The sequence below is a fragment of the Columba livia genome, chromosome 2 (genome assembly GCF_036013475.1).
Source record: "Columba livia isolate bColLiv1 breed racing homer chromosome 2, bColLiv1.pat.W.v2, whole genome shotgun sequence".
In the NCBI taxonomy this organism is placed as follows: domain Eukaryota; kingdom Metazoa; phylum Chordata; class Aves; order Columbiformes; family Columbidae; genus Columba; species Columba livia.
This window is the reverse complement of record NC_088603.1, coordinates 61,544,278-61,568,891: the sequence shown is the minus strand read 5'-3', so window position 1 is coordinate 61,568,891 and position 24,614 is coordinate 61,544,278. Positions and strand designations below refer to the sequence as shown.

At 39.6% G+C, this 24,614-nt stretch overlaps 1 protein-coding gene across 25 annotated transcripts in view; it reads left to right on the top strand.

The window, feature by feature from the left end:
* The window catches only part of COL15A1 (collagen type XV alpha 1 chain), a 132,804-nt gene extending 121,927 nt beyond the window's left edge, over positions 1-10,877 (top strand). For 14 of the 25 annotated variants that reach the window (XM_065052188.1, XM_005510178.4, XM_065052195.1 and 11 more), the window contains 8 exons: positions 171-315; positions 2,050-2,114; positions 4,004-4,132; positions 4,300-4,359; positions 5,761-5,811; positions 7,535-7,720; positions 8,874-8,989; positions 9,263-10,877. In XM_065052188.1, the coding sequence (XP_064908260.1) occupies positions 171-315; positions 2,050-2,114; positions 4,004-4,132; positions 4,300-4,359; positions 5,761-5,811; positions 7,535-7,720; positions 8,874-8,989; positions 9,263-9,479 (969 nt within the window). In that variant the 3' untranslated portion in view covers positions 9,480-10,877. Of the gene's footprint in view, positions 1-170; positions 316-2,049; positions 2,115-4,003; positions 4,133-4,299; positions 4,361-5,752; positions 5,812-7,534; positions 7,721-8,873; positions 8,990-9,262 lie in introns of all 25 variants that reach the window. The other 11 variants (XM_065052194.1, XM_065052187.1, XM_065052179.1 and 8 more) reach the window with 1 other exon arrangement.
* The last annotated feature ends 13,737 nt before the right edge of the window (positions 10,878-24,614 follow it).

Sequence of the window (24,614 nt, the reverse complement as noted above, 5' to 3'; positions counted from 1 at the left end):
AAGTTTATAATTTGCCATTAATATCCATGCCTCCTTGAAAAAAATTATGTACAGACTCATCTCTAAACATAAGTGTGGTGGCAGGCCTTCAGAAAATGTTGTCACCAGAAATGAAGGCCTTGCAGCAGTGAAACTGATACATTCAAAGAAATACTTTTTATTACTGATAGGGACCAAAAGGGGATTCAGTTGTCGGACCCAGAGGACCTCCAGGGTTACCTGGCCTCCCTGGCTTACCAGGTTATGGAAAAATTGGACCTCCTGGCCCACCTGGCCCACCAGGTCCACCAGGACCCACTGCAATTTATGGCTCAGGTGAGAGGATGTGATTTTGCTTTCACTGTATATGTAAGCGCACAGGCATGTGCCCACAGCCCCACACACACACTGCCTTTACCTACATGTTCTTCCAGCTGCCCAACCACTCTGCACACCTATGTCAGGTTGTTCCCCTCTCCTCCTGCCCTCTACTGGCTTCTGCTGGAGCATGAGTTGGAACTGGGAGCACAAAAGGGACAATTTCTCTGTAAACAGTTTTCACTGCCTAGTGCTAGGGGAGTGCTATTGCATGAAAATTCCTGCTGTGGCTGGGAGGAAGTCTACGTAACAGACAGGCTTGCAAAATCGATCAAATTGAGCAGTTGATTAAACTTGGGAAGATGTTAATGTGGGCCAAGATTCTCTTCTTGTGATGAATGGAGTCAAATCCAGTTGGCGGCTAGTCACAAGTGGTGTTTCCCATGGCTCAGTTCTCTTTAATATCTTTATCAATGACGAGGGGATTGAGTGTACCCTCAGTAAGTTTGGACATGACAAGTTGGGTGGAAGTGCTGATCTACTAGAGGGTTAGAAGGTTCTACAGAGGGATTTGGACCAGTTGGATTGATGGGCTGAGGCTAGTTGTATGAGGTTCAACAAAGCCAAGTGCCAGGTCCTGCGCTTGGGTCATAACAACCCCATACAATGCTACAGGCTTGGGGAAGAGTGGCTGGAAAGCTGCCTGGCAGAAAAGGACCTGGGGATGTTGGTTGACAACCAGCTGAATACGAGCCAGCAGTGTGTCCAGGTGGCCAAGAAGGCCAACATCGTCCTGGCTTGTATCAGAAAATGTGTTGTCAGCAGGACTAGGGAAGTGAAGGTCCCCTTGATACTCAGTGCTGGTGAGGCCACATCTCGAATCCTGTGTTAAATTTTGGGCTCCACCCTACAAAAAAGACATTGAGGTGCTGGAGTGAGTTCAGAAAAGGTCAACAAAGTCGATGAAGGGTCTGGAGAAGCTGAGGGAATGTGGCTTGCTTAGCCTGGAGAAAATGGGGCTGAGGGGAGACCTTATTGCTCTCTACAACTACCTGAAAGGAGGTTGTAGAAAGGTGGGAGTCTGTCCCTTTTCCTATGTAGCAAGTGATAGGAGAAGAGGAAATGGCCCCAAATCGCACCGGGGTGGGGGTTAGATTGGATATTAGGAAAAATTTATTCACTGAAAAGTTTATCAGGCACTGGAAGAGGCTGCCCAGGGAAGTGGTCACCATCCCTGGAGGTGTTTAAAAGATGTGTACATGTGGTGCTTAGGGACACATTTTAGAGGTGGACTTAGTAGTGTGAGGTTAGTGGTTGGACTTGATGATCTTAAAGGTCTTTCCCAGCCTAAATTATTCTACGATTCCATGATTCTCTGATAGGCAGTAGCCACAGCAGATTTTAGGTCTAGAATGAAAATGCATGTCATTAGCAGTTGGCAGAAGAACATCCTGGACAATTTAAGTGGAACTGGGTCTTTATTTGCAGAGTATCAAAACCAGATAGCAATCTGTTGGCCTTAACCTCCCAAATAACAGAAAACTTTCACCATTCCTTTTAAAAAAACCCTTAAAATGCATTTTCTGTAGTTGGTTTGAATGCAGCTATTCAGAACCTGACAATAGAAGGCCTATGGCTATCTAAAGCTCCCACTACTCCTAGACACCACCACTAAGTCCTTTCTTTATGTCACTCCCTTTTCTCTCAAAAAATATGACCTTCAACATGTATTGTATGCTTGTTTTATTTTAGCAGCTGCAATGCCTGGGCCACCAGGTCCTCCTGGAGAGCCAGGGCCACCTGCAACCAGGAATCTGGTAAGACAGCAAAATAAGGAATTTTACCGATGAAACCTTGATTCAGATCTTTTGATGGTAATTGGTAGCACTAAGAGAGGAGGCAAAGCTCCATCCTGTGTTTTTATTTATGAGAATGTTTTCTGGACCTCATATTTTTTCACCTGGGAATCTATACAGCTGGGGAAAGTAAAGAGAGGAGAGGTCTGTCCATTGCCTTGTTAGTAAAAGCCTGTTCAAACAAATGTGAAGATTGATGGCATGCTAAAGTAAAGAAAGGTGCATATTCCATGTTCAAAGCAATGCCTCTGGAAGAGTGTGGCAACTTCACATGCTGAGATACTAGAATAACAACTGAATACCTAGTTTCCATGAAAACAACACGTTATGCTATTTGATTAAACCCTAATCATTTAGGTCATGTGATTCTAAGAAGAAAACTGTACATTTCCCCAGCAAATCTAAACATTGTTGTGCCAGTGAATGCATATCAATTTGTTTCCTTGTCTTGCTGCATGAATCCAATTATATCCTAGATACCCATGCAGTAAAAATGACACCTATGACTTCTGTCTTGTTAATTTCTAAATCAGGTATTGGTAAATTCGGGGTGGGAGGGGAGGGAAATCAAACTAGCAGAGGGGGTTCATTGCAATATTTTCCTTTTATACGTTCTCACATTATGATAGAAAAGCAAATTTTCTGGATATCTTGGGCAGTCATTTGAGAATATACTAATAAACAAGCAGACTTTCAGATCATCTACATCATATCAAATGAACTAACAAGACTCTTGAGTGTAGGTTTCCTAATACTTCCCCACCAGTGTCATACCACTGCTAACTGCCTTTTCTCATAGAAATTTGGGACCTGACAATTATTACAGTTCAGGGGAGAAACAGATATTCAAAGACTGGTGCCCCAAGGCAGAGGACTGTTTTTATAGGCTGGGAGCTACCATCTCAAACAGGAGATCCAAGCCCACATAGGTCAAAGACAATATTAAAAAACAATGTGCAAATCTATAGTAGGGTCTCTATAAAGCATTAATATATCTTCTGACACTAAAGAAATGAGAAAGAAATGACACTCAAGTGACAAGAAATTACACTATCAAGAAACTTGCCCCTGATTTTACACTGTCTACAATTATCAAAGAGATTGTAGAAGCAACTAATTTTAGAGAGGACTGTGTTCCTATCTTCAGGTGACAAAAAGAGAGGTAATAGGTGCAATGTCCATATCTGACTGACAACAGTTTAAGCCTCCTGACAATCTATAATCAAGAAATTGAAAAATACTTGCTGTGTAAACTAAAGGCACCTGGAAACATAAAGAAAGGGACAGAAGAAAATACCTTTAAAGAAAAGAGATCACAAGAACACTAAGAAGAATATAACAGAAGCATATGTATCTAGAATTGTGTGTGATATTTATAAGCCTTATGAAATCTCTTCTGAATTCTGCCATTTTGATTTGATATTCCAAACTGTAGAGGTACAACAATCTTCATTCTGTGCAACATTACCTGTTGGTGTGGTTCTACTTCAAACCACAAAATGATCATAAAATCAGAGAATCAGATCATAGTTTTGGTTGGAAGAGATCTTCAAAGGTCATCTAGTCCAACCTTCTGAAATGAGCAGGGGCATCTTCAACTAGATCAGGTTGCTCAAAGCTCTGTCTAGCTTGGCCTTGAAAGTTTCCAGGGTTGGGGCATCTGCCACCACTCGGGGCATGCGAGTATGCCAAAGTAACAAGGCATTTATGTTACTGAAGCTTTTTGTATGAAGTGATATAAAACCAACTTTGTGAGCATTTCCTACAGAATTCAAATGAGATTTTAACAATTTAACTTGCAAAATGTTTTGTGTGTCTGATGAAGCATGTTTAATTTTCCTACTTCACAGGTTACGACATTTCAAAACATTGAGGGTATGCTGGAAAATGTTCACTTGGTAGCAGAAGGTACGCTAATCTATCTGAGTGAAACCAGTGAGGTTTTTATCCGTATTCGAAATGGATGGAGAAAATTGCAGGTACTACTGCACTACGTCCTAATCTTTTCCGACTTCCTTACTCAAAATGGAGTTGTTGCAGATATTCTTTACACAGGTGGAGAAGTACAGGTGCAAGAATTCCTTTTTTTAGTTCAGAAGCTCATGGTAATCAGGTTTCATTTGCTTATCATTTTGGGTTCTTTCAGCTTGGTGAGCTAATTCTTGTCCCTGCTGACAGCCTTCCTCCTCCAGCTATATCAAGCCATGTAAGTACAAAATATTGGACTGTGAAAAACTGAGTCTAAATGTGCAAAACCAGGCAATACACTTGGCAGAAGTTGCAGGCAAATCTCTGCACAACATCATTTTCCACTGAGACTTGTCAGTTCAAAGTAATCATCCTACCACTACATAAGCTTACAAAATTGTTCACACTGGCCGGTCATCTGTTTCCATTATCTTCTGAGAATCCAAACACTACAGACACAAAGCAGCATCTACCAAAAGCAGAACAAAGCAGGCTGCCTAGGTAAAAACAAACAAACAAACAAACAAACAATAACAACAAAACAATGACAACACAACAGTATTCTGTTTTGTAACACTGAAGTCAGTCTTATCAAGCTCTGGTCCACTTCAAGGAAACTCAGAGAAGTGTTTCTGAAAAGGAGGATTTCTTTAAAAGATTATAGTCCTTTACTCAGAGTACCTGCATGTAGCTTACCCCACAGTGTGCTGAGGGTCTGTTATAAAGCCTCAGTTGTTTGTACCTGACCTCATTCTGCAAGTTATTGTACCAACCTGCATATGAACATGCTGTCTGTCCCCCCAAAATTGCAGGATGATGAAAACCAAGAAGTAGTTAAGGCGATAAAGAACAGTCTCATTGATGACAGGTTAATTGATCGGACTGCTGAGATAATGAAAGGACAAGAGAGTGCTAGGAACAAACAGCAAAAAGGAAAATGGCCAGAGAAATTTTTTAAAAGTTAGAATATGTCAGAGAGAAGTACACTTGGCACACTGGGAAAATGTCTAGACCTCATGTTGTAAGGAATTGTCTGCAGCCTGCAGCTGACACCACATGAGTTTCCCAACTGGTACAGTCAGTGGCTTATTACTCATATCTAGGGTATGCATGTAGTACCATAACGAGAGAATAAAACTTCACTGTTCCTCAAACAGCTATGAAGATCATTGCCTTTCTGATCTCTGCACGACAGTTGCTTAGGAAAGGGAATGACCGAGGCCTTGAGAAATATTCCCACTTGCTGCATTTTCTGTTTCCACATCTTCCTTATCTTTTCAGTTCTAATATTCCTGAAATAGTCTTCTGCTCCTGCCAAGAGCAGGCTGCTTCCATGCAGGACTCCATGTGAGATCTGGCTCTGACAGCAGCTCTGTTGGAGCACTGTGGAATGGGTGCAGTCAGGTCTAGCAATGCAACTCTGGCCAGAACACCTTTCAAACACATATTAATGTGATACATCAAACTGATGATATGTAGATAAACTATTCTGGCTACACAGTTTGGGGGGTGAGGAGGTTTCAGAGGTGGGACAGTTTCAGATTCTCTAGTGTTCAATGTTTGCTTTATTTACAAAATTACTGAATGTCTAAAATTTTTATCTGAGTAACATGTCTAACATATCTGTTTGGGATTTCAGTCTCTTCCAGCATTGAGTCCAATATCAAATATGAACAATGGAAAACCAGCAGTAAGTATGAAATCTGTATTGCAACTGCATAGCTGTGGTTTGAAACACAACAGTTTGCTTCTGGAGGGAGATTTGTGATATTTCCTCTTCAGTTTCACAGATCTTACTTTAGAAATTTACAGACACACTTCTTTAACTGGTTTAGATATCTCGGAGACAACATTACATTGGTTCCTCCTGAACCATTTTCATCATCATAATCCCTTTCCTATCTCAAAGAAAAAAAAAATCCTGATTCTGAGTTAGGAATACCTCTCCACTTAGTGATCGCACCTACAACACAGGGTAATTTTGAAGTTAGTAATAGCATTACAGTTAAATCATTAAAATATTGAAAATATTAACTAGAATATTTTCCATCTTCATGGCACTGTTTATTCTAGATAGACACCTTAGAACCTAAGCTTTCATTTAAAATACTTTGCAATATTTATAATCATAGAATAGTTTGGTTTGGAAGGAAACTTCAAAGGTCATCTAGTCCAACGCCTTGCAATGGGCAGGGACATCTTCAACGAGATCAGGTTGCTCAGAGTCCTATCCTGCCTGGCCTTGAATGTTTCCAGGAGTGGGGCATCTACTACTTCTCTAGGCAACCTGTTCCAGTATTTCACCACCCTCAGTGTAAAAAATTTCTTCCTCATGTCTAGCCCGAATCTCCCCTCCTTTAGTTTAAAACCATTATCCCTTGTCCTATCGCAACAGGCCCTGCTGAAATGTCTATGCCCATTTTTCTTATAGGCCCCTTGGAAGTACTGAAAGGCCACAATAAGGTCTCTCCACAGCCTTGTCTTCTCCGGGCTGAACAACCTCAAGTGTCTCAGCCTGTCCTCATTCAGAGGTGTTCCAGCCCTCTGATCATTTTGGTGGCCTCCTCTGGTCACTCACCAACAGGTCCATGTCATTCCTGTACAGAGGACACCAGTGCTCCAGGTGGGGTGTCACCAAAGTGGAATAGCAGGGCAGAATCACCTCCTTCGACCTGCTTAGCCATGCTCCTTTTGATGCAGCCCAAGATACGGTTGGCCTTCTGGCCTGCAAGTACACATTGCCAGTTCATGTCCAGTCTTTCATTCATCAGTACCCCCAAGTCCTTCTATGCAGGGCTGCTCTCAATTCCTTCATCCCCCAGCCTGTATTGGTACTGGGGGTTGCCCCAACTCAGGTGTAGGACCTTGCATTTGGCCCTGTTACACCTCATGAGGTTCACATTTAGACAAAGAAAGCAATGTATCTGAGTTATATCTAAAAAAACCCCATATTTTTAAAAAAAGTAGATTAGTTCTTGCATCTGTACAGTTTGATTTAAACATCCTACTTCTTGTATTTGTTAACAGTGAATTTTTAAATGGTACGTGGTCACTTCTTACTACTTATTTCCACGCTTATAAGGTTTGGGATTTTGTTTCCATGATAACTCCAAAACTTCTACATATAAATAATAGCTGCTTTTAAAATAATTTTATATTTTAGGAGTATATAATCTTCGTGGTTTCCTTAATGTTCAAAGATAAATAGGTATTTCTGCTATGGGTCTCATAGCTTAAGAAATGAGATATTATGGCAGCAAGTAACTTTCATATCTGGTACGAAAGGTACAAGTTCTTGTGCTGGCAGGAGGAGGGGGGGTCTAGCTTATTTCCAATATATGTCTTCCTAGTGTTATAAAATAAAAAACAAACAAACAAACAAAACCACTGGCTTTTCTTCTTTTTTTGTCTAGCTGCATCTGGTGGCTTTAAACTTACCATTTTCCGGTGACGTACGAGCAGATTTTCAGTGTTTTCAACAGGCCCAACTAGCAGGTTTGACATCTACCTATAGAGCCTTCCTCTCATCACATTTGCAAGATCTGGCCACAATTGTCAGAAAAACAGACCGATACCATTTACCAATAGTCAATCTTAAGGTAAAAATAAGTACTTAGTACTTGTTATAGGTGCCCTAAAATCTTGGAAAATGGCAAAAGCAGAAAGTTTCAACCTAAAATGCATTTTATAAAGAAGACGCTTTGCTTCATGTTTTGCACTCAGGCTCAAGAAATAAAAAATAGTGATAAAGTAGAAAGTTACAGACTGTCTCACTTTTCCTTTGCATTTTCAAGGGCTGCTTTTTTCAATATCCTAAAGCTACAAGAATAGCCAGCTTTGAGCAGACTGATAAAGCAACAGCATGATGTTTGGTTTGCTGGATATTTGTTATATTGTCAGGGAAAGTGCATTCTTATTTCTCAAAGATAGCTAGATAGTAGGTAGATATTTCTACCTTCTAGTATGACCACAGAGTATAGTAGGCAAAAACACCTGTTTTTCTCATTTCTAAAGATAAAGGCAAATTCTGTGCCTAGGAGGGACACTGGATTTACCCCAAAGAAACTGAGAGGAAAATCTAGAGCATGAGTCATTTTGTGGTGTCACATAAACAAACACACTTTAAAACTGAGGAAAACAAACCGTGTCTCTGTAGCATTGGCTGGCTACTAGAACAAACGGCCAAAGAAACCTACAGGAATAACACATGATGCTTAGAACATGCTGAATGGATGCTTCTCTGAAGTGCATGCAAATGCAGAGGCTTGGAGATAAATTTGTAAAGACAATATTGTTTCAACTTTGACTGGAAAAACTCAGTAGTTTAAGAGGTAGACTGATGAAAAATTTTTGCCTTGAACATTTGTAACACTTTTCATAAAATTGTGACCTCAACAGAAGATCCAATATATTTTCTCTATATTTACAGTAGTTGTAAGCAATGTTTTGAACAACCCCTTAGACAGGAGAAAAAGTACAGTTGAAATGGAGATTAACAAGATGAATATTTGGAGTGACAATAGAACAGAGATGCAACTGTGAGGCAGAGGTGTGGATCAGAGAGCTACTAGCAGAGAGATGATGGATAAGTGTGCTCAGGAGCATCACGCAGAAACTGATGTGAAAGCTGGAATCATAAGCATCCTGAAATGCAGATAAGATTTTAAAATTGTAGAAAAGTCTATAAAAGTTAGGTATGATGTGGATTTTGGATTTGTTTTGTTTGTTAAATTGTCTTTGATATTTTAACAGGGAGAAACACTTTTCAATAACTGGGAATCTATATTTAATGGAAATGGTGGTCAGTTCAACATTCATGTTCCAATATACTCCTTTGATGGAAGGAACGTCATGACCGATCCAGCTTGGTGAGTTCACCTTTTATAAAGTTTTACATTACATTTATTTTTACCAAATAGTATTAATACAAGTAGCAATATCCTGGGCTACTAGAAAAGTGACAAAAATTTCTCCCTATCCTTATGACATCTTTCTGATAGCCTATGAATGGGATACCATGTTGTATTCTTTTATTCCTCTCCTTTCTATCTTCATCTTTTCCTACTCACTGTTTGCTTCAAGAAGGAAAGCAGAACTACAGGTCACCACGCATACAGTGACTTCTTAACATTACCTTTCAGGCCTCAAAAAATAATATGGCATGGTTCAACTGCAAATGGGATCCGACTGGTTAGCAGCTACTGCGAAGCCTGGCACACAGCTGATATGAGAGAACTGGGACAAGCATCACAACTGAAGACGGGGAAACTTCTTGATCAGAAAGTATATAGCTGTAGTAATCAGTTTATTGTTCTCTGTATTGAAAACAGTTTTGTATCTGAACCCCAAGGAAAATAATTCACCTGTTGCACACAGGAATATTCTATTTTACATCAGAAAAAAAGCTGACACTGAAATTTCATTTGTAATTATGTAAATATTTTAATTTTTTAATTGCACATTTCAGGAAAAAATAGCCAAAGAAAACATACCTCAACACAAACAGCATTCCAGTTAAGTGGAACACCCAGTGCACACATGGCTGACTTAAAGACCTTCCTCCCACTTGAATTTCCTTCCTTCCCCTTCAACCACACATGGTTCAAAGTTTGGCAACAATTAACCCACAGCTCCTTGTCTTTCTGGCTGAGCTGAAGATCGCTTAGGGGCTAGAGTCTAGCATGGTCCATGAGGAAGATCCAGTAGCCTGTCTCATGAGCAGTATGGTTCAGTAGGGCTACCACTTCTTTCACGCTGAGAAGCTGCGTGCTCTATGCTCTTCTTTTCACTTGCATAGATTTTTGAGTACCCAAGGCATTATTCATATATGTGTATATATACATACTGTCCCTGAGCAAATAATGGGAGGCTGTTACATCTTACAGGGCTGGAATTTAAAATTAAAATAATAATAATAATTTTTAAAAAGTTTTAAGGACACAGGTTCTCGATTTCTTTCAGTTTCAGTGGAATCTGTGTACCCTGTAAGCTTGTATGGATCACAGCCTGATGCTTTCTTTGCAGATTCTAGGCATAGAGCTTTATGCAGGAGGAGTGAATTCCACCTAGACAAAATCTGGTCTTTATTTTGGTGCTATTGTTACCAGAAAACCTGGAGCAATATTAATAGAAAACATCCTGTTTTACTGGTAGAACTGTGCAAAGTAAATCCACACAAATGAACCATCAGACCTTTATTTATTTCATTGCATATCAGAGGAAGTAATTTCCTGTCATGGCAGACTGCTGAATGAAAGTTGCCGGTCATGATTTCTTTAAAATAGGTTCTTGACAGTGTTATCTCAGTAAGTTATATGCAAAGTGATCTTCCTTTTTGTGAATTTACCCTTCTGACTTTCACATCATTAAAGAATTATCAATTTAAAATAATAGCAGCAATGACAGAAATGATCAGTAAATGCTAATATTCTTCATGAGCAGTATCACCATAACATCTGAAGTCTTTTGCCTATATGTTTGTCTACTGCATGCTTTAAATAATATATTCACTTATATTTTATCAGCCAGTAACTATGGAGGTCAAACTCCACATTTTCATTTTTTAAGACTTAATCTAGAGTCGATGTTGGAAATAAATGTTCATTTGCTGACAAATGGAGTGTTAAATTACTAGATAGCCACCTTCAAAAGACAAAAGCAAATAATACTATACTGAACTGATATAATTATATAACATGATTTTGTGAAACACAGCTTTATTTTTCCAATTTACTATAAAAGCCTATTTCCCAGGTTGAGGTGAATTATTTCTTCTTTCTTTGTCTTGGAAAAGTCATCACTCCATTATTACAACATGGTAAAGAGGTAAAAGCAATTTATACTACATTGAAAATATATGCATAACAATTCATTGCACTCATTTATAGTCTATTTCCCTGAACTGCTGAGCACTCTTGTGAAATGCCAAATTCCTACAGTTGCCACAGCTGGAAGAGTTGTACATGTACAACAGGGTTTCACTTTGAGTCACAGAAGGTTCAAAAGGGAAAGTGTTTTTTTAATTTGTTTCCAGCAGGAACCATCTACCTTTAATACTTTAATTGCTGGCAGACCCTGAGCTCAGCCAAGTCATGGCCAGTGGAGTTTATGCTTGCAGCCAGTCATCACCCAGTCATCACCATCAGTTCTCACTCTTCCACTCCTGAGTCAGACCCGGCAGTCAGGACCTGGCTATTTCTTTGCCTGGATTTGCAGTGACAAGAGGTTGGGTGCAGATGGGATCACAGAGAAAAGTTGTTTGAAGTGGGAGGGGAGAAGACTTAAAAAAAAAAAAAAAAAAAAAAAGGAAACAAACCAAAACTAACCAAAAAACAACCAAACAAAAAAACCCAAACAAACAAACACGAAAAACCAACATGCAGAACATGCAGTTTTTAGGAGATACTGAACTAGTATTTAAGTCGGGCCCAGAAAAAATCCATCCAGAATTCTTTTTGTGCTGACTCTCACAGGACTAACCCCAATCTGTACCCTAAATACTAAAAATACTAAAGCTGCTAGAGCTTAGCAGGGATATGAAATTTTAAGCACCAGAACTCTCAGTAGTTACTTCCCACCTCTAATCTGCAGGCTACAGGAATTTATTGCACACCCTTCAATTTAATACAGAGCATGAACACACTTCGTCTGTGCTGCTGTGGTGCTGAGTTCACATGCTGTGCTCATATGCCAGCAAGGGATCTCGCTTACCAGATCTGTTAGAAAATGAGATTTCTCTAGGAAAAAGTGCTTTTTGTCATTTTAACCAGAGCCATGGAGGCTCTTTATACTCCCTAGCATAACTGAAGAGAACAAGTAATATTCCTCAAGGATATGACAGAGAAAAAATAGCCCAGTACTTAAAAATAAATTATCTTTCTTTATCAAAGCAGAGTATCTTTTTCAGCATGATTCCATCACAAAGATCAGGTGCACTTGAAGATGTAAGGAACTGTGTATAAAGCAAAAGAATCACCAAAATGAGAAACAGAGCAAGTCTGAAAAGAGTAACTTCACTAGAATCCAGTGTGGCAGTCTAAACGAATGAAATCAGAGTACCAGTTGAATAAGATTCTTCCATATTTAAGAGGAAGGCTTTGGTTGAAAATATCCATTTATTTTGAAGCTCTGATGCACTTTAAATGGAAGAAGTTAATAGATTATAAATAAAGAGGAGATAAAAATCTTATAAACCATCAGAACTCCAGGCTGGTTGATGAATAAAATACAGCAGTTCTATTTCAGTTATTGCAATGAGTATTTCCAGAAATCAAGCTGACAGATTTGTCTTTATATGAATCATAGATGCAAGCGATAACAACAGAAGCTTCCTTTAAATCAAGAAGAATCCACAGTGGGTGGATTCTGCAAAAGAATCAGTTCTACATTAAAAATAATTACAATTTAATTTTAATTAAACAGTAAAACACAGCAAGGTCTAGGCAAAGTTAATAACTATTCAGAAAAGGAATACTGAATGGTTACTGAAGACATTTATTTAGTTATCATGGTTCTGTTGGGGATGGTATGAAATGCAGGAATAGATACAACAGTTAAATGCTCATTAGATTCTTTCTAAGTGAAAATAATTTTTTGTTCTGAAGGTAAATTGGCACATGAATTAAAAATTGACTTTGAATATACCACTCCAGATTGGACTTTGTTAGAATCATACAACAGTTTTCACCGAAAACACCATTTTTTTACTGCAGCATTTTACTGGTTCATATCAAATTTGACAACTATCTTCAGTCCAAAGAAATCAACAGAAGACATTAACAAAAGACATGCTTTACATCATGGCATTTTTTTCCAATTTATTTTCTCTTTAATAATAAATGAAAACGTTCTTTCATTGTATGTTTTACCTCGTCAAGGACCATTCTTTTTAAAAGTGCTAATACTGCAGCAGATCACCCCCTTAAAATAAAAACAAACAAACAAAAACACCTACCTGTTATCATCACCACTTTACGTAGCCAGAATACAACTCCTGCCAACAGGGTAAATGTGTACTTACAAACCGTTAAGTCTCTAGTATTTTGAAAGCAGTTCAACACAATTGATAAGAAAACATCTGTCTGAATTTACTGACCACATCCGAAGTACCTTGTGGTATCATACAATGATTTTTAAAATTATCTTTTGACTTGAAAGAGCAAGGGTTGTGATCTTTTCTTTTTTTTCTCTCTCTTCTGAAGTAACATTTGCAATTCTTGTTTTGACTCCAGTCCTCTGCCTGGAGAAGATAACCTGTCTTCTAGATTTTAAAGGAATTACATGCTAGAACTGCAATTCCACTTTGTTGTTCAAGTATTGGAGTGAACGTCATGCATACATTTTAAAAAACAGCAGATCAGGGTTTGGCTGTTGTTGCTCTGGTATGCAGTCAGAGCCTATGCTCTAACAGTTCCTCCCTGCTGTACCTCCTTAATACTTCAACAATAACTGGCCAGAGATATTTCTAGATGAGCATCTACTTTAACTTGAACATAGCCACCCTTTTTTAACCTGTCAGAAGGCTGCTACTTGTTACATCTTAAAAGGCCTGTTTTGCACCTTGGTGCAACTTCCACTATTATCAGTTTATCTATACTTTTTACTTACCAGATTCTCTTCTACTGTATACATAATCCAAAACACCCTGTTCTACTTCTAGGTAATGGCCATGAATATACAGCATAATCTGGAGGTGCACCCAGGGCGGATGGCTCAGCTCTAGGAGTACTAGGTTTTTCCTTCACCTTGTGATTGATGTCTACCTTCACTTGCCCTTCCCCAACCATTTGTCTTTGATTTAAAGCTTGTGTTGCTTTTCTACAGAAAAGCTGGACACCATTCAGAGCTGCCAGCTGCTCTGGTGCAGCATGCTGCACATAAAAGTTCCACCTTTCACATGGATCTTCTGCACTCTTTTTCACAGCACTCACGTAAGCACTGAAGGCAAATTTCCATTAGTGTATGCTTTGCTGGAAGCACTGGACATGCTGGTAGGCTGCTAGGGACTCCAGATTGGTCACTTTGGAAGCAATAAGAAACCACAACTCCTCCTTCCCTTACAGAGCAGCTAACCTCCCTGCAAGCTACTGTAAAGTACTGTAATACTTTCAAGCTCAACCCACGGGCTGTGCGAATATCTACATGTGAAGTCAATTCAGCATCACACTCTGGTGCTGCTCAGGGGTGACATTGTAACCTGCTTTCCTCAGCTGGTGTCAGGGGTACTAGTGATCGTTCAGCAGAATAGGGGGGGTGACACCCCTGATTGACCTTATAACAAGGACCCAAGATGACCTGCAAATGCAAATTCAAGCCACGATGATGATGACAATGCCTCTGCAGGAAAACGTATGTTTTGAACACTGCACTTCAAGTATGTTCATATGAACAGCAGCAGGGGACTGTGTAACAGCTGTGTTTCTCCACTGGTAGTAAAAATACCACCTCACAGTCCTTTTGTTTGGCCTTCTTTGGTTCCAGATGTATTTACCAAGATCTTAGGCACAGTAATAGCTTGCTACTGAAAAACATTATCTCCTTGTTAAGTTAGAGGATGGGCTGGTGTTAACCTCCAAAAAATGGTTCATTGGTGTTTGGCTTTGCTATAGAGTTATGTATTTTAACTTTGCAGGCTCCAAGGTCTCAACTGAGGCTAGTTACATCTCTGAAGCTATATCTATACTAGAAAATTATCAGGGTCAGGGTACATGTATTAGACAAATAGTATGACTTTTGATTGCTGAACTATTCACTGGCACAATTCTGGTGTGTGCCACTTCTAACCTTTCCAGCCACTCCCTTGGGGTATATTTGCAGGGGAGAGCATGTGCCACCAGCTGCTGCTGTGGAGAATTTGAAGGAGCCACCATATTTTGGAACAGAAAGGTTTGATTGTACTGACATGTGCTTAACCATTGCACCTGGTCTCAAGGCTAACTGGAGTCCTCACCCATCTGAAAGCCTGTGGAGGGACTGCACAACATGCATGTCTGATACTCATGGGACACACACCAATACATCTTTATGGCTTTTTGCCAAGCTTAATATACAACCCTCCTGCAAAAATCCATTCATATAATCTAGATGTCCAGACTGCATTCGTTCAGGGAACCCTTCTAAAGCTGTCATTGTCCTACATAAATGCTCCCACATTGTATATAGATCTTTTATGTCACCTCATTCTACAGTGATGAGCATATCGGTTGGGGCATGGAGTGGCTGTTCACACAGCTGGGAAGTTTCAAATCTGTGAGAAAGGGCCCTGGTATGATCATCCTGTGCAACTGATAATTTGTACCATGATGACTTACATTAGCAAACAGGGCAACACAAGACAATTTCCTGTGTCCTTTAGTCTACCACCTGGTGGATCAGGCATCATTGTTTACGTGTGTAGAGACTACCCATTAGGAGTACTGAACAGTTTCCAATCCTAGAGCCAGCAGCATCTTCTCAATGACTTTTTTCAGAGTCTATAGGTGTGCTGAGATTTCCCTGAGACACCAAAAGTGAGTTTCCAGAATCATCCCACGACACTTTCAGACTGTGTATCAGAAACTTTCCTCGTACTTTTAAATGTGAGACTGTATCCCTTGATCCTACACCATTTAAGGATAGGATGAGTGGTGTGTTTGAGCTCATAAGTTTGCTAAATTCTCATTGTGATGTTGAACAAAAACCAAGCTCAAAAGTCATATTGGATTTTTATTTTTCAGCTGAATTGGGAATTATCAGCTCCATCAAAACTCAGCAGCAATTTCCAACTTGTTGATCCTGTTTATTTTAAGTCCATGTTTCTTCCAAGACGATATACTCCAGTGGGCTCTGAATCTTCACAAGTCCCTAGGGCTTAGGAAATCCCTAGGGTACATCTGTGAATAGGTTGCTTCAGAAGTGTTCACTACAGCACATTTTCATTGTTCATCGCCATTAGTTCTGCCTACAGAGTAAGAACCTGGCTCATTCTCAGCAGCCTTTTCCTACATCACTGCTTTACAAAGTTTCTCTGTCATTATAGCAAAGCCATTCTTAAACCGCCAACTTAACTCTGCCACTTTTTATTCTTGATCTCAAATGTCCAGGATTCGGAAGTAGCCCATATCAGGAAGACATGGCAGACTTGACAGCATACACTCACAAATCAAGGTCTTTCTGACATAGGGTCCAGCACAGGGCAACAAAGATGATTAAGGGAGTGGAGCACCTCCCTTATGAAGAAAGGCTGAGGGAGCTGGCTCTCTTTAGTTTGGAGAAGAGGAGGCTGAGGGGTGACCTTATAAATATATAAAGGGTGAGTGCCATGAGGATGGGGTGTCGAGGGTTAAGATTGCGGGGTGACAATAAAACCCTGGCAGATGTATTGTTAACCCCCTCTCCCCCTCCCACACTTCCCCCTCCCTCTTCCCCCTTTTCACTAAGGAGGGGCGATTGGGAGGAAAAGAAGCACAGAGTGAAGAGAGTTGGAAAAAATTAAAGATGTTTTACTAATGCTACTAATAAGAATAGAGAAAATAATACAAAATATACAAAACCAATCTTGAAAGTCTCAGCAACTGCAGAGCCGGCACCTGAAGTCCTGGATTAGACTCTGCAGCCAATCGGAGCTGGATTCAGTCTCTCACTAGGCCTCAGTTCGCAGGGACGACTAGCAAGGTCCTCTCCTAATGTCGGCCATAAGAAAAGGGAAAAGGGAAAAGACACACGAGATCCTCGTGATCTCCCACTTTTATATGAAGTATTCACGTGAATGGAATGTTATACACAGTTGGTCAGTTTCTTGCTCACTTGCTTCTCGTCGCCCCTCTCGCGAGATGTCCATCTGTGCTTATCAATAAGTTTGCATTCCATTGCTGTGTTTACCAAAACATGTGTCTGGTTCTCCAGGAAAATGCAGCTAATATGAAGCTTTAGCTGACAGGCAAATTCACTAAAAGAGAAACTTGTTTTTAGCAAAACCAGGACATGGGGCCAGGCTCTTCTCGGTGGCAAACAATGATAGGACAAGGGGTAATGGGATCAAGCTGGAACACAAGAGGTTCCACTTAAATTTGAGAAAAAACTTCTTCTCGGTGAGGGTGGCAGAGCACTGGAACAGGCTGCCCAGGGGGGTTGTGGAGTCTCCTTCTCTGGAGACATTCAAAACCCACCTGGACATGTTCCTGTGCGACCTCACCTAGGCATTCCTGCTCCAGCAGGGGGATTGGACTAGATGATCTTTTGAGGTCCCTTCCAATCCCAAACATACTGTGATACTGTGATATCCTGAGACTGTTTGCCTCTGTTGTTGGGCTATCCAAAGCCAAAATCACTGTATAGAAGCTGATTGGCTAACAGGTTGTAAGACTACATAAAATTTGCTATGGCAGATCTGATCTGAGTAGTTGCAGAATACCCATCTGTCCTGGTTCTGTTAAAAACAAGACCAGTTCTCTTTCAGTGAATTTTCCTTTCAGCTAAGTTCTTCTAAGTGCCTTCTAAGTAACTGCATTTTTCTGAATTTTTGCCCACGTGTTTTTTGGACACTGTGCTCCAGACTGGTAAGAGTGACCAATAGAATGCAGAAGAAGCTCATGTTAAGATTTATTGCTATAGCAACTAAGAATTCTGATAACATCCCATAATTGAGAGGGGCGTATTTGCAAGGAGGGGTGGACAGACAAGGTGACTAAAACTGACCGAGTATTCCATCCCCTCCACGTCATACACCCTATAAGAGAGGGAGATCATGAGGGTCTTGCTCTCTTCAACCATGGCCAGCAACTGAAGAGGAACCTGCCTGTCGTTCCTGCAAATCTCAACCTACTTCCAGGCCCTGCATCCCATAATCCAGTTCCGGTTTGCTGTGTAGTCCGGCCCAGGACTTCTGAGAGGACCTCTCCCTGCAGCCGCTGGAGTGACACCAACTCCAACCTCCGCTGAGTGAGGGGTTAAACGCTGCTACTCCGGGATACTCCAGATTGGTTTTGTGTATTTTGTATATTTTCTCTATTTATTAGTAGCATTAGTAAAGCCTTTAGAACCTTTCCAACTTGCAAAGTCTCCCTTCCTCCTTATCATCCTATGCGGGAAGAGTGAGGGGGTAACAGAGAACATCTGCCACGGTTTATTGTTGCCTTGCAATTAAACCTTGACACCATCTCCACCCCCATTTTCACCCAACTAAAGCTTACGGAAATTCAAAAGAGCAGACATAAGTCTGGTGTTTTGCAAAGGGTTCAGATCCAGTCAAAGCAGATGTCATGCATTAATCCACATGAATTAGAAATGGACATACACACTGTTACTCAAAAGTAAAAATATATATATATATTTATTAGTAGCCAGAGTTCATGGAGGTTCACAGACTGAATGTGTATTCAGTATCTCTCTCCCTGCTTTCCTATAGTTTCATATGTCTTAGAATGGTAGAATAATTTAGATTTGAAGTGATGTCAGAAAGTCATTTAACCCAAGGCCCTGCTGAAAGCACAGCGAAGCTAGCTTCAAAGTACACTGTGTTCACATGTCTATGCCTCTGTTTTACAAAGGCAAGAAGCTGGTATCTGTGCATGAGCCATGATACTTTTCTGTTAGGGCAGGAAAGTATCTAGTTGATAGGCAGAGGTAATTGTCATTGAAGTCAGAATAGGTATGTGGCCTGGGCCTCTAAAAATACATCTCCTGAAGAAAGACCTCTGTTTTTACAAATAATGGGTTGGGGGAGAGAAGTAAGACACGTTATTTACATCTAACTCATTCACCTCCTAATGTCCACATTTTTTTCCTGGAAAAAGGTAGAGTGAACCTTCCCAGCTTAGCTGATGATGATATATCAAAGGACACTGCAAGCCTTTGGCACACACTAGAAAAGTCCTGTTCCAAGCTGAGTGCCACATAATGATAGATAATAAACTACTCATTCTGTTAAAGTTACTGAATCACAGTATCTTTCTCACAAAAGCCTAATTGCTTGTCACCAGGAGAGAAGGTCAGGAATACTGATGAATAGACTGGAGAAGGGATCAAAATAGTCAGATACAGTTGTATTCTCTTTTACTGGTAAACTCAGCAGGACATAAGATGGGAAGGGAGAAGGGTAAGACAAGTCAAAAGGATTGAGGAGGAGGAAAAATAAAGCACTGAAGCTGTGGTGAACTCTGTGAATGAGAAGTTAGAAGAAAATAGCAAATTATCAGATCTGTATAGCATCTATAAAAGCAACACTGAAGACAGTAAACAAGATAGTCTACCAACCAGCTGGAACTACAAAAGGGACAGTGAACTCAAAGGAGATGTTTGTGTAGAGCAGACTTGTTAAATCTAATAGATGTCAAACATGGTAATGAAAGGATTTATGTATCCATGTTCAAAAGTCATGATCCTCTAATTGCCCCTCAGCCACTGGTAAATATCCATAGGCAACTATGCTTCCATTGACACTTTGGGCAACTAATGAGAAAGAATCTCTTTCTGTAGCCCATGAATAAGTACCCACAGACACTGAAATAGTTGCAATAGGAAGGACTCTGAGTAGCGCTCCAAATAGTCTTGCAAGTAAGGCCTTGAGGCAGACGTACTTTGTCCCATCCCACCCTGTGTGTATATATGTGTTCCACTGCCCATGAAAGCACCAGAAAGCACCACTGGACCACTATCATAAATGACCACAGCTCAGATTCAACTAGGGTATAAATGAAGCCTGCTGAAGACCCCCTTGGGTTGGTCTTTCCTTGGAGTAGTGGATCTGCAGTTGAAAACTCTCCTTCTTTGATTGGTCATCTAAGGAATGTTCCTCAAGCATTGAGACTCTTTTCCTTACTGGTAAGTGATCTTCTGGGTACCCTTGAGAGTCCTCACTTTGTATGAGTGGGAAGCTGTGCATTTGGAATAACCACTCTAGAGTTTTGGGATCCCTTGAGTCTGAATAAGCTGTGTAGTAATTGAACTCCTAAGTGGTATCCAAATCTGTGTTGCCTAATGTGGTTGGAGTGTTGAATAAATTGGATAAATGTTGGATAAATGCCATTTTTATCTGGTTTTCCACTAAACAGTTCTGGTTAGAATAAACCCCGTTTGCAGCTTATTGCCTGCCTAAGCTGATTTTTGGGGTGCCTCCATGACAGTTCTGTGAGCACAAATCTCTTGGGCATTAAACCTATACTTGCCACTAGGATAATGGGTTAAAAGGTAACAACTCACAGATATTCTTTTGCAGAAAAGCTTTGGTTCTACATAGAAACTTAACTTTGTGAAGAGAAAGAAGAAATTTACGCAATCCTTGCTGCCCTGCTCACAAGACTGTCTGTTAATTTTTAAGTGAGTATCTCTCTGTACAGTGTGCAGAGAGTTTAAACACCTAACAGTAAAAAACTACAGTAGAGAAGACTTGAGCTGCCTAAATCTAAAATAATGTTACTTCTAAACTACTGAAACCTATTTTAATCAAAGGGAGGTCAAGATAAGAAGTAGAGCCGCAACTTTTTGCCATCCAAAATTACAGCCTGCTTGAAAGTTAGTACTCATTCATGTGCAAGAGAAGCCTAAACTTGTTTTAACCACAAGTAAAATACAGAAGATGAATGTGGTAACAAGCCACCTATTCCACTACTTCTGGGAAAACTAGTGAGTCTTTCATTATTATCAGTAGTGCCTGGTAACAGCTGTGAGTCTCTCATCTGAGCCAACTCAGAAACATACAGAGAAGCACACAACAAAGAACAACACAGAACAAGACAGGAACCTGCTGAGACCCAATTATCCCTTTCCAGGTTTTAGCAGCAGTGTTCAAATGCACATTACAGACTCTAGTGATTTATGGTGATTTCCCTTTTACAACAATTCTTCCTTATTTTGCTGACAGAAAATCAATGTACAAAGAACAAACCAGGATTATTCATCACGGGTAAGGCTGTCTGGAAAACCCCAGCTTCCTATGTTACAAATGCTGCAATGACTAAGGCTTGGTGGGGCCAAAGAGACAGAATGATCTCATGTTTATGGCAACAGAATAGTGCCCAAAAGAACTGGATTCTGTCTCCAAATCAGTCGTGGAAGAAAAGCTCCGCAGAAATTGATTCATTTTCGAATAGGTTACAAATAGTGCAGAGTAGATCAACATGCAATTCCATCATAGTTAAAATTGACCTAAGTCTCTTCAACCAGACACAAACATCTTTGTGATCCATGTCTTGCATCTTTCCTTGCGGCCACCCCCATTTTCATGGAGCCCCACAGAGAACACAACAGATTGAAAACAGACCCTGAGAAGTACAAAATATTTGTTCCTTGCTGATTTAGCTCCTTGATTTGGCTTCTGTGGGATAAGGTATGGGCAAGTGTTAGCAGACAGGAGGGCAAGTGACGTAACCACTGGTTCAGAGAACAGTCGTGCTTGCTTGTGTTGTGGAGGTGCTGCACTCCAATGTGCAGGCCACCTGCTGAGCTGTGAGAATGAAACAAATTATTCAAGAGCTGATCACTGAGTGGGCTCTGCTCATTTTGTGCACTGAATAAGAGGGGAATATTGTAAATATGATCACAAATTTTAAAAATATACTAAAATGTGTAAATTCAAGTGGAAATGTGGCATCAGTAACCTCAGTTCTGACACTTTTGAGTGCTTTACCTCACAGCATTGGACATTTTTTCTATCCCAGGGTTTTTGTGTATGTATAATTTATGACATTTGTGCACCTAAACATAACTCCTTTTACCTCATGTCCAGTATAATCCTAAAAATGCTAGGAAGCATTTCTTTTCAGCCAGGCTGACAGAACAAAGTAATTCTGGTATGTTTGTTGGGTGATCCATTTTTGAGCGTTAATTCGATTAGGAACTATAATTCTATTAAAAAAAAAAAAAAAGCCACAGTCAGTTTTCAAAATGTAATACTTAAACAATTCTTTGACCTTCAGCAAAGTTCTAAGAAAAACTGTTTCCTGGAAAAAAGATAAAGCATTCAAATTCTCAAAAAAACATGTTATTCTGGAAACTAAAAGCATAATAGACTGGACTTCCAGTGACTTCAAGTAAAGCTACAAAAGGATGAACCTTCTCTATAAACCTAAACTTTAGCAGAGTGATACTCAGAGACACTCTAATCTTTTACCCAACTGAAAACTGAGCATTGCTTGAGCTCTTCATTTTCTGTGCTGTAATACATTCATTAACTTTGACAAAATTAATCCCATGACTAGTTAATTAAATTGAAAAGATCTCCTTGCCAAAGAAGGCTTTTCCTTTCTCATCTCACTACTCTTCATTAGATCAAATACATATATTCTTACTACCATCATTTCCCATATTTTGTTGGCAGAATAACCCAGTGCCATGATGGACATTTTCCTGACATTCATTTAAAATGCTTAAAAGGTTGTTGTTGTTTTTTTTTTTTCTTTTTTTCTTAATTTTACTGTGTCTTTAAGTTAGGAAGTGACACATTTATCCCAATTTTTTTGCAAACTTTAAACCCCACTGACAATATGCAGTTTTGCTGAGCATGTGTGCTGAAAGCACTTCCAGCACTGCTATTGCAGAAGTTCTGGGACATGTGGGTTATCTAGAACCTTGATTTAACCAGATGCAAGACAGAGGACAAGTTTTACTCTTTTTTTAATTTCAGTTGTGACTAGTGACTTCTCTTTATTTCAGGAATAGGAAATACTTGTGATGATGACAGTGGTGAGAAATTTAAACATCCTCTCAGACTTTAGCAGAAGTATTTACTTCTTAGTGTCAACTTCCTTTTGCATTTCCTGGTTTGTGGCTCGTGATGGTCTCCACAGTTAGTTTAACAGCAGTTAACATTCACTATCAGAAGGATAAAAATAAGTCAATAGATTTGATACACCCTAGTTTTTAGGTGCAGCTCTTCATGAATTGTCATAACAAAGAATGGTTACAGTACAGCAGTATTCACTGTCTCATAATCTGTTAGAACTAGTCCTGTTTCAGAGACCAGAAACAAATTCTCAGCTTCCAAAATCCAATACAATTATCCACTCTTGCCATTGGTTAGAACGTGCCACAGAAGCAAGATGGTGCCCAGAAAGGACAGCCATTTTGTTCTAAGTACCAAAAAAGGGGGTGAGGAGTTAGAGGGACAAATCCTAGGGGTGTTAGCCTCAGGTACAGGTATCATCTTACCAAAAAGATACCGCCAAACTAAAGGGCATTCGGTGAAGTGTATCAAAACTATAGATTATTGGCGGGAGATTCTAAAGTTTGGCGATCCATAGCAGCAGTCACCATTGAAATGGTGAGACACATTTGCCCATTAACATTCATGTGACAGAGGTATTTTCTTGGCTCTTAGTTTAAAAGATACATTAAAAAGCCTTTTCCCTGAGAAATGCATTAGAAATATCTTACTAGATGTAGGTAAGGAAATAACAGAGAGACAGGAAGCCTTTTTGAAGCTTGCTAAGACTGCTCTTGCAGTGCTGAACTTTTAAAATAAAAACATAATGACTCACAACTTCAGGAGGAATTTGAAGGTTTATTAGTAGACAAAATTAGAGGTCTGAGTCAACTGTTATCTTTATGTACTAGGAAATTCTGAAAAGTTTTTAGACAATATTCCCACAAGATTAAATACTAGTAAATAATTATTAATTGACAGGAAACTGATATCAGCAGTCACCTATGAGGATTTCTCATCAAAAAGGTTTTTTTCTCCCTGACTTGAGGTTATTTATTTAACTATCTGCTGTAAGACCTACCTACTTTCGTGGACAATGGGAAGAGCATTACCTTGGTGGGAAAATAGATATCAAGGACGTGATAGGAATGTTTTATTTTTTTAGTATCTTAAATCTGGTTAAAAAAACTTCAACTGTGTATCAATAGAAGGTCATTCCTGATTGCAACTTCTCATTTTTTTCTCACTTTATCTTAGCAACTGGCACTCTTCCAAACCATCATAGTTAATACTACAGACTGTTTGGAAGCAGAATAGCTAAGCTTCTGAAAGCACTACTGTTGCAAATGCAGTAACATTTGAGACAATCTTCCAGTCTGAACTGAAGTTACGCAAGCAGCAAAAACAAAATTGTTCAATAATTGTTAACCATCAAAGATTAAAACAATTCACACATTTTTTAGAAGATAGGGCTCACATCATATAATAACAATGTATAACCAGACATTCACAAGAATTATCATTAATCACTAGTCTTTTGCACCAGATAGACATAAAGTATTTGCATAGCCAAAGGGAAAGGAACTAAATATTTGCTTAGTCTGGTTTTGTGTACAGTTATTAGGATCTAATAACTGGTGGTCAACAACCCTACTTAGGAAACGAGCATCCAACCCAGAAAAATGCCTGAACATAGAACAGAAAGCAAGAAAAGGAACAGTTACTCTGTACTAACAAAAGATTCTAGACAGAACTTCCAGTCAGAACTTACACCGCTATAACGATTCCACAAAATTATTAGCTGTATAATAAGGAGAGTGTTTATGGGAGGGATCAAGCAGCTGCACACTGATGGGGTGTATTGCTGGGCAGCCCAA